The following is a 10,563-nucleotide window of genomic DNA, read 5'->3' as shown; positions in this document are numbered from 1 at the left end:
CAACTCATCCGAGAGGCCACAAAAGACCCCAGGACAACATCTAAAGAACTGCAGGCCTCACTTGCCTCAATTAAGGTCAGTGTTCACGACTCCAGAAAGAGACTGGGCAAAAACGGCCTGCATGGCAGATTTCCAAGGCGCAAACCACTTTTAAGCAAAAAGAACATTAAGGCTCGTCTCAATTTTGCTAAAAAACATCTCAATGATTGCCAAGACTTTTGGGAAAATACCTTGTGGACCGACGAGACAAAAGTTGAACTTTTTGGAAGGTGCGTGTCCCGTTACATCTGGCGTAAAAGTAACACAGCATTTCAGAAAAAGAACATCATACCAACAGTAAAATATGGTGGTGGTAGTGTGATGGTCTGGGGTTGTTTTGCTGCTTCAGGACCTGGAAGACTTGCTGTGATAGATGGAACCATGAATTCTACTGTCTACCAAAAAATGTCCGGCCATCTGTTCGTCAACTCAAGCTGAAGCGATCTTGGGTGCTGCAGCAGGACAATGACCCAAAACACACCAGCAAATCCACCTGAATGGCTGAAGAAAAACAAAATGAAGACTTTGGAGTGGCCTAGTCAAAGTCCTGACCTGAATCCTATTGAGATGTTGTGGCATGACCATAAAAAGTCGGTTCATGCTAGAAAACCCTCAAATAAAGCTGAATTACAACAATTCTGCAAAGATGAGTGGGCCAAAATTCCTCCAGAGCGCTGTAAAAGACTCGTTGCAAGTTATCGCAAACGCTTGATTGCAGTTATTGCTGCTAAGGGTGGCCCAACCAGTTATTAGGTTCAGGGGGCAATTACTTTTTCACACAGGTTTGGATTTCTTTTCTCCCTAAATAATAAAAATCCTCATTTAAAAACTGCATTTTGTGTTTACTTGTGTTATCTTTGACTAATAGTTAAATGTGTTTGATGATCAGAAACATTTTGTGTGACAAACATGCAAAAGAATAAGAAATCAGGAAGGGGGCAAATAGTTTTTCACACCACTGTATATAGCGTAAAAGATCCTGCTAGGTTTCATTGTGGACAGTATAGAAAGGAATATCGGGAAATCTTTACAATCATAACAATGGATACAGGACTAGCTTTTGAGCGGAAGAACCCGCTCTTCTCTATTCAAGCGGCTGTCTGCTTAGCCCGGAAGTGATTAATAGTAAAGCCGGATGTTCTAAGGTAGCCATTGTAGGAGTGAGACAGCACTGGTGGTTGCCGGCTGTGACAGGGTTTGTGCTGAACAGTGATTAAAATGTTCTCGTCCGAATCCATTTTAAATCGTGAGCTCAACAGGAGCATGGATTATCACTACACGGGGCCGGTGGAGCAGCGCTTTAACCCATACACCTTTAATGGAGGGTAAGACAACTGTGGCAAGAACGGGGAACTCCGAGCACTAACGGGGAACTCCGAACAGTAACGAGGTGCATTTAGTGCTCCCATCCATGTTTAGGTTCTTCCGCCCATAGTTTGAATCTTTGCTGCTGCTGCTGTGTTTATATGGACTGAGTTAAACCTTTGTGCAAACCTTGAATACGGATACGTACTTTGTGTGTTAAACACCCCTCTGTCAGACTGGGATCGTAAAGCATTGTGTCTGTATGTCACACTGTGCGAAAGTTTTGTTATATTCTCACTTTGAGCCCAGCACCGCAAATACGCATTTATAGACCACATTCTTGCATTGCTTTCACTTTCTGTTTCACTGAATCCAAAGTAGTCATCAGCAGCTTGTCATTTGGTGTCTTGTTAGGTCGTCTTTTCAGTGTCACTGGCCTGCACATGCTCTGGGCTGCTGTAGAATGCTCTGGTTACTTTGCTAGAATGGCCAGCAACTTTCCAATTGTTCTTCATTACTTATATGTTATGGGTTTTTTATTAGTTGCCTTTTTCTTCTAACTCTTTCCAGCTTTCAAATGAGGGTCACCGACCCCACCTAAAAACAAATGCAGTGTAAAGCTACAAAAATCCTGTTATTGCAACTTTTTATTACACCACTTTTTATTCAGGTCATCTTAATTTTCCAGTATTTTATTCAAATCAGTGCATGGTTGCTACAGAAATTTGGATCCTAGCAACCAGATTGCTTAAAGGGCACCTGTTGGGTAAAAATGTTAACACCAACCAAAGGTACTGGTGTTAACATTTAAAAATGCATTCGCATAACGAGCAATTTCGGGGCACATTTTCATTATGCGCATGCAAGTGACTGGACATGGCTGCTTGCACCGGGATCTCCCTCCCGTTACGGGTAGCGTTGTGAGTGCAGGGGGCATTTTTTTTTATTCAAAATACTACTGTTATCCCCAACTGGAATGCGGGCTCGGTTAGGTTGGGGATAACATTTTTACCAAACAGGTGCCCTTTCAATAGCAATCCGGAGAGCTTTTGCATAAAGTGCTAAATAACTCAAAAACCGCAAATAATTAATTGTCTCAGAATCTCACTCTCTGAGTCTACATCATACTAAAAGTTAACTCAAAGGTGAACAACCCCTTTAACTACAAATCAGCCTTGTGTTTTGACTTTTGTTATACTTTGTATATAGAGCCTGCATTCCGGTTGAGGATAACTAGTTTAAAAAAAAAAAAATAGAGCCTGCATTCCGGTTGAGGATAACTAGTTAAAAAAAAAAAAAATGCCCCCCACCGACGCTATGCTACACGTGCTGTTGTGTCACTTGCATTCGCATAACGAGCAATTTCGGGGCACATTTTCATTATGCGCATGCAAGTGACTGGACATGGCTGCTTGCACCGGGATCTCCCTCCCGTTACGGGTAGCGTTGTGAGTGCAGGGGGCATTTTTTTTTATTCAAAATACTACTGTTATCCCCAACTGGAATGCGGGCTCGGTTAGGTTGGGGATAACATTTTTACCAAACAGGTGCCCTTTCAATAGCAATCCGGAGAGCTTTTGCATAAAGTGCTAAATAACTCAAAAACCGCAAATAATTAATTGTCTCAGAATCTCACTCTCTGAGTCTACATCATACTAAAAGTTAACTCAAAGGTGAACAACCCCTTTAACTACAAATCAGCCTTGTGTTTTGACTTTTGTTATACTTTGTATATTGGGCGATAACTGGACAGCAGCACACACAAAATAAGCTTTTTGGGGCATCTTTAGTTTGACAGGTCTTCATTGCTAAGAGGTATGGTCTACTTGGGCTACACAAGGTGTTCAAAACACTGGGGCACATTTATAAACATTGGGCAATTTATCACCTAGTTAATAACCAATGACATAGAATCACATTTCTGCTCTCATTGTTCAACCTGCAGCTGGATGATAAAAGCCAATAAGTTATTAGTTGCTATGGTTTATGGTTTATGGTTTTGGGACAACTCCACCTTCTTATGTTTCATTATATCCTCTCTCCTTTCTGCTGACCGTAGCATTGGTATTATTTTTACCCAATTGTGGTCATTTTTTAATCTAATGGGATCTTTTCAATTAATTTAATTTCCAGCATTCTTTATATAAATACCAGCACTTGATTAATTTAATATACCTTTCCTATGTATTTTTTAATAATCCTCACTTAATTTAAGCATTTTTTCCCAATTAATTGCACTCCTTTGATGAACTTTGTCATTTTATCTTTTTAGCTTTTTTTGGTTGAGTTCAACCATGAATTGTTATTTAATGTGAGAATGATAATTGATTAAACTACTCAATGGATATTATGCACTAATTGGCACTTTATAGTATTTATGAATTATTCTAAAATCAAGTAGTTGATCGATTAATTAATTAATTGGGCACTTTTTTCACCTTAACTTATTTATTTAATTAATTTATTTAAATCCTAAGAGATTTAACGTATGCTGGATATTGATTAGGTTGTTACCTACGGGGTACTTTTTTCTTTATAATTTTGAGCATTTTTTGACCTTCTGACGGTTGTCAGCCCTCGTGTGTAACCTTTGAGATCCTGTTTATTTTGGGAGTTAAGAGTTCCTTTCCTGTTTTAATTTTGCTATGGTTTATTGCCCATGTGCAAATCTGCTCAGTGTTTATAAATAAGCACCAACGTGTAGTGGTTCCAGCTTACTTCTTTAAGCTTTAGATCACCTTTAACTTGTCAAAAGACTTACCTCCACATGCAATAAAAGACGTTCCGTTTTCTCAGGTTCAGTAACCCATAGCAACCAATAGGATGTTTAAACAGGTACTACCTGCTGATTGAGGTTATTGCACCTGGGGAAACATGGTTTCATAAATACTGTATATATATTTTTTTATTTGTTTTAAAATAGGTTTAGGTGAATGACTCATGGATTTATCTGATTTTTTTTTTGTAGGACTGTACTTGCTCTTGCAGGAGATGACTTTGCTCTCGTTGCTTCTGACACAAGACTTAGTGAAGGTTATAGCATCCACAGCAGAAACACACCGAAATGTTACAAATTGTAAGTTACATTGTAAAGATGTCTAGTGATTGGTGAATCTGACCCGTTTGTTTTGCTGAAAATTTGGCAAAATACATTGAAGTCTATGAGTGGAGCAATAATTTTGTTTTCTGACTTGTGACTATTTTTTCACCCATTGTAGTCTATGGGGTTATTTTCATTGTAAAACTTGGTAAAAAATGTCACTCATCACTAATGTTGTCGTAATAGTGTCTTGTTTGCAGAATTGTACATCTAAAAGCGCACACATCCACCAACACCTCTTCATGTGTGTACACACATATGAAATACATTTTCTGTGTATTTCACTGGTGGTGGTATACATACACCCCGCACACCAGTAAATGCTTCTACACCCAAAAAAAGCTAATCTGAAAGGTGATAACATATTCAGGAAATATAGAATAGAATAACAAAGCAGTGGCTTTATGCCTTTATATAAATCATCATTATGTAATTCATTATGTCTGCATACTTCATTATGTCTGTATATATATATATATATATATATATATATATATATATATATATATATATATATCGTGTTGGAAGGTACAATGTAGAATCCTCATGAAAACAACATAGTAATAAGAGTCGTATTAATTGATGCTAGTATTTTACAAATCAAATATAAAAGAAATGTGAGTTGTCTGTATTTGTGATAATAAAGTTGAATTACTTCTTCACAAATACCCAGTACCGAAATTTAAAGCAGACCTGTCCATACCTGTTATAAAGGTGTTTAAATATTGGAGCTGTCAATCAAATATTACTTGCCCCACCTCTATAACAGAGACATAGGGGTGGGACATCAATTACTTTCACTTTCCATTCAGCAATTCCTAGATGTCACCTCCCTCTTCTCTCCTTACTCTCTATAATTGTGTAGGGCACTGTGGATGGGCATTAGGTCCCCCATTCTGGTGCATACAGAACATTTTGGGGTGATATCCAAAATGGCACCTGCCTGCTTGCTGTGGTTGTTATTCCAAGACTGTAAGAACTTAATTTAAATAATAAATATAGCATAAGTAATCTTTTTTTTTTTGCTCAACTAAAATGATAGAAAATAATTTGGAATTATTTCTTTGGGTGACATGTCCCGTATAATATCACTCTATAACAGTTTGGCTGAGTAAGCTCTTTTAGGTATAAGTTTAGTAGTTTAGGTATAAGTAAAAGTAAATATGTAGATACATCTGTGCTTTTTTTCAGAATAATCTATGCAAAGTAATGTAACTTTATCTATTAAACAATTATGTGACCTTTAGCTTTAGAAATAGTTTTTTTTCCTTCAATGAGGTCTCTGGAAATTCCACTCACATAATATGACTGGAATGCACTAGCTGCTATTTTGAGGAATGGTAGTCACTGATAAATTGCTGGGTCTCTGTCCACAGTAGCAATATTTTTTATTTATTCTGTGGTTGAGGTGACATCATATTTGGTTAATTTTTGTGTGTGTGTGTGTGTGTGTGTTTTACTTTCAAGTGTCTACAGAATTTTTGTATTTTACTATTGCTAAACATTCTTTTTTTTTTTTTTCCATTTTTTAGAACAGACAAAACAGTTATTGGTTGCACTGGATTCCATGCCGACTGCCTCACACTCACAAAAATTATTGAAGCCAGGCTAAAGGTAAACTCTACATTCAGACAGTAATTGTATATATGGGTTTTTGTTACATATATGTAACGTAGGAGACTTGACATTTTCTCCCTTTCTGTATTCACTCTAGATGTACAAACATTCAAATAACAAAACCATGACCAGTGGAGCTATAGCTGCCATGTTATCCACCATTCTCTACTCCCGCCGGTTCTTTCCTTACTATGTTTACAACATCATTGGAGGCCTTGATGAAGAAGGTGAACTTCTGAGCTGTTACATTTAAGCATAGTATTACTAGAGTGTTTTTCATACATATTTTTTCATGTCTGCCTATATTGCTTGCAAGAAAACAAATCTGTGAAGAGATTAGAAGAACAATTGTACTATTCAGTCTTTCTCTTAAAACAGTTAGTTCTCTGAATACTCTACTATGAATTGTAAATTTTATCAAACAGTAGAAATCTTTACCGTTACATCAAGGTTTCAACATCATCAGTTATTATCAACTAAATAAATCCCGTATGACTGAATGGTGATCACCTGAGATGCATCCCTTTGGGCAAAGGCAACACTTCTATCTGCCTGCGTTTTCTGATGAAACAGAGAGAAGCTGATCCGCTCTAATCTGCAGCTTTTGTAGCTGCACCGCCAGGCACAGCTTCAACCTGAGTGCTACTGAGCCAAGATCAGCCTGAAATTACCTGCTTTCGCATTTTTTTGGCCAATTTCTGCTCATTGTATCGACACTCAAACCAATGCTGTGCCTGGCAGTGAGGCTGCAGGACGTTGCTGATTATGGAGGATCCGTTTCTCTCTGCCTTGTTAAAAAATGCAGATGGAAGAAAGTGTTGAATATGCTTAGTGTGCACTTGTCCTGGCACTGCTTTATGAAGTGCTTTTAATCAATATTAACAGAGTGTTCAGGGCAGTTGAAAATGATGAAAAAGCAGCTAGGTGTAAAAGCTTGAAATAAAGAAACAAAGAGGAGCTCCATGAAAGACACTAATTAATTGAGTGCATTATATTACTATTGAGAAACAGTGCAGACTAACATTTGTGAGGTCAGATTAGTAATAAGCCATACAATGTAAGAATATTATAGATGTTTCCTTCTAAATAGGTGCAAACCCTAAGCTGTTAGTAGGTGCTTCTCCTGCTTAATCAGTCCCACAATTCACATTCATAAAGCATCCTTTGCTTGTTTTGAACGGAAAATATATGGAACAGTTAGATGTGGCACAAAAAAAAGACATCCCTTACAAAGGTCCCCTTTGGTTGTACACCAACCTCCAGTCTTGATCTGCTTCTAAGAGGATAACAATAACATAGAAACCAAGCAACTAAATATACAAATATTTGTTACCCAATGTCTTGTAGTAATTCATAAAATGATTAAAAACACTTACAAATGTATCTTTTCTGCCTGAAAACCCTCACTTGAGCATTTTGGGACTGATAAGTGTTCACACTTGTACTTCCTGTTGCTTCCCTCTCAAAAAGGAGCTGCACAGATGTGAGCATGGCTGTTTTTCAGATTTGCAGGGTGATCAGCACCATATATAACGTTAACCTAAAGGGTCTTGTCTACTTAACACTTGTGTTGCCATCACTTATTAAGTCTCTCATTTATAGTTTATGGTAATGTTGTGAATAATAGTTGATTATTTATCTCAAAGGTAAAGGGGCAGTGTACAGCTTTGATCCAGTAGGCTCATACCAGAGGGATGCATACAAAGCTGGTGGCTCTGCGAGTGCCATGTTGCAACCTCTTCTTGACAACCAGGTAATAACAACATGCACTAAATGCCATATCACGGACTCTTTTTTGCATTTACTTTTAATTCTTAGATAATAAATTATTTGTAGGAGGGTTTTTTATTTGTCATAATCATATGTATGCTGGCAGATAGAGATACATAAGAACTCCTTTAAGGTCTGCATTTCCAAAGCAGTCTTCTCAGAGATCTACATTGCTGCCTGCATACATCCTGGACATATGATTTGTCTCCTCTATATTTTGCTATCTAGAAAGTGTGGAAGCATTGCTAATGTTGTACACAATATATTACTTCTCTGCGGATAATTGATCCCATACCAATAATACTATTGTTAAGGACTGCATATGATAACATAAAATAACCGTGGCAAATCTGGCATTCGCAAGCCATAAAAAAAAAAACACATCTTGAAAAATCTGCCAAGTTTTTCACACAGTTTTTTTCAGTGAATTTCATTTTGCACAGCATAATAAATAGGCCCCATTATCTCACCCAGTTTCATTCTAAAAATCCTTAATTGATCTCAGCAGAACTTGGTGCCTTCTGTCCGTTATTTATATTTTTAAACAAACAGCCCCCTGTCTTATTTAATAGTTCATACAGGCAATGACATATGGGGTGGTTTTTCTGAAACTATTTTTTAGCAAGTGGAGAAACACTTGAAATTGCCCATTCTTCCATCCCTTTAAGGTTAACACTGGCATGTTCGATTTTCAAGATTTTTCAAAATCTGGCCCTTTTAGAATTTGACTATTCGCCACGTAAAATCTGCCGAATTACTGTCTAAGTCAGTGGGAGACTTGCAGTGACCAATTTGGAGATGTTTGTAGCTTTCCTGACATTCAAGTTTTTTCAGAGAAAAAACTTAAATCGAGTTTGGTCAAATTCGAATAGAATTGGGTCTGTAAAATTTGTCCAAGTTTTAGATATTACTTTTTTTTCTTAAATAACCCCCCAGTCGAATTTCGAATATATTCGAATTTAAGGGAGTTTAAGAAAATATTGAATTTCGACCTTTAATAAATATGCCTCTTAAGCTCTGGAAAAGTTGCAATTGGCATCTAAAAAAATTGCACTTAGCACCATGCACTGCGTTTGTAAATGAGCCTTCTTATATGTATTTTGAATAGCAACATTGTGGGGTATATGCACATGATAAAATGTTTATAAATTATTTAAATCTGTTTGTACTTTTTACTATTAGATCGGATACAAGAACATGCAGAATGTTGAGCAGCTCCCTCTGACATTGGAGAAGGCTCTGAAGCTCATCAAAGATGTATTCATATCTGCTGCTGAGAGAGATGTATACACAGGCGATGCGCTGCATATAAGCATTGTGACTAAAGATGGCGTCAGAGAAGAGTCCATTTCTCTTAGGAAAGATTAATTCACATGCAGCCAGTAACCAGGCTGTTGGCATCTTCTGAACTCTCTCAGAAAATTCTTTGATTTCTGCAATGCTGATCTTTTTTATTCCCTCTAAAATAAAAACCGAAAAACCGAATTTCACTACAAATGTATATTTGTTAAGGTAGTGTGGGCTGATGATCCAATATACCTTGTTTTTGGAACAGGTTATAAGATACCGGTACGGGACCTGTAACCCAAAATGCTCGGGACCTAGGGTTTTCGGATAATGGATATTTTTGTAATTTGGAACTCCATTCCTTAAGTCTACTAGAAAATCATTTAATAAACCCAATAGGCTTGTTTTGTCTCCAATAAGGATTTTTTATATCAAGGTACAAGGTTCTGTTTTATTATTCTAAAAAAGAAGGAAAATCATTTTAAAATTTTTTAATTATTTGGATAAAATGGAGTCTATGAGAGACAGCCTTTTTGTAATTCTGGGAATTAGAAAAGAGGGTGCACACCCTTAAAAATATGTAATGCGAGGTGCTATTCCACAGGGAGACTCCCCATGTGGGTCTCCAAATCTCACATATAGAAAATCAGGAAAGGATTGCACACTCAAAATTTCTTTAAATTGAGTGTGCAATCCTTTCCTGATTTTCTTTTTGTAATTTTGAGCTTTCTGGATAATAGATCCCATACAAGGATGCTATTCAAGAAAATCTATAGAACCCTTGGGCAAGCTGGGGGTCATAATGCCTTGGATGGCCATATCTAGCTTGCGGGTCTTCAGCTGGAGAGCCCCAACTTTTTAGGCAAATTCTCCCCAAATAATAATAATTAAAATAAAGTGCAACGTAAATACTATTTGAAAGCAGTACCTGTCCAGCTGAACAACTGACCAAAGCTGTGACATTTAGTTTGTGCCTCCAGTTCATCACTTTGATTTTCTGTCTGAAGTATTTGGCAGCCCAATAGTATACCGTGGTATAAAAATATACTGCTGGCAGAAACCACTATTTGTGTTCGTGTCTCATCAGGACTCAGCTGAACTTGCACTGTGTATATATAGTGAATAAAGTACCCCCTCTTGTAAAATATAAGGATATTATAAGTTACCGAGGAGTTTCATGACCATATAAAAACACGAGGCCGAAGGCCGAGTGTTTTTATACAGGTCATGGAACTCCGAGGTAACTTCTAATATCCTCATATTTTGCAACTGGGGGTACTTTATTTATTATAATACACACGTTTTAGTGAGTCATGTGACAGAAATGACATCAGAACTCACCGTTTATAACAGATGACATCAGAACTCACCGTTTATAAGGATATAATTTACAAGATATTCATGGCTTTTGTGTATTATATAACAAATATATAAAAAAAATATTT

General features: G+C 37.1%; 1 protein-coding gene across 1 annotated transcript; it reads left to right on the top strand.

The window, feature by feature from the left end:
- Window positions 1–1,190: 1,190 nt before the first annotated feature.
- psmb1.S (proteasome subunit beta 1 S homeolog) lies at window positions 1,191–9,522 on the top strand. The gene is made up of 6 exons (NM_001086966.1): window positions 1,191–1,364; window positions 4,313–4,420; window positions 5,977–6,058; window positions 6,159–6,288; window positions 7,708–7,814; window positions 9,014–9,522. The coding sequence occupies exons 1-6, from the start codon at window positions 1,258–1,260 to the stop codon at window positions 9,197–9,199; spliced, it is 720 nt and encodes a 239-aa protein (NP_001080435.1). The 5' UTR covers window positions 1,191–1,257; the 3' UTR covers window positions 9,200–9,522.
- Window positions 9,523–10,563: the final 1,041 nt, after the last annotated feature.

This window comes from Xenopus laevis, chromosome 5S, assembly GCF_017654675.1.
Source record: "Xenopus laevis strain J_2021 chromosome 5S, Xenopus_laevis_v10.1, whole genome shotgun sequence".
NCBI lineage: Eukaryota > Metazoa > Chordata > Amphibia > Anura > Pipidae > Xenopus > Xenopus laevis.
This window is presented reverse-complemented; position numbering and strand designations above follow the sequence as displayed.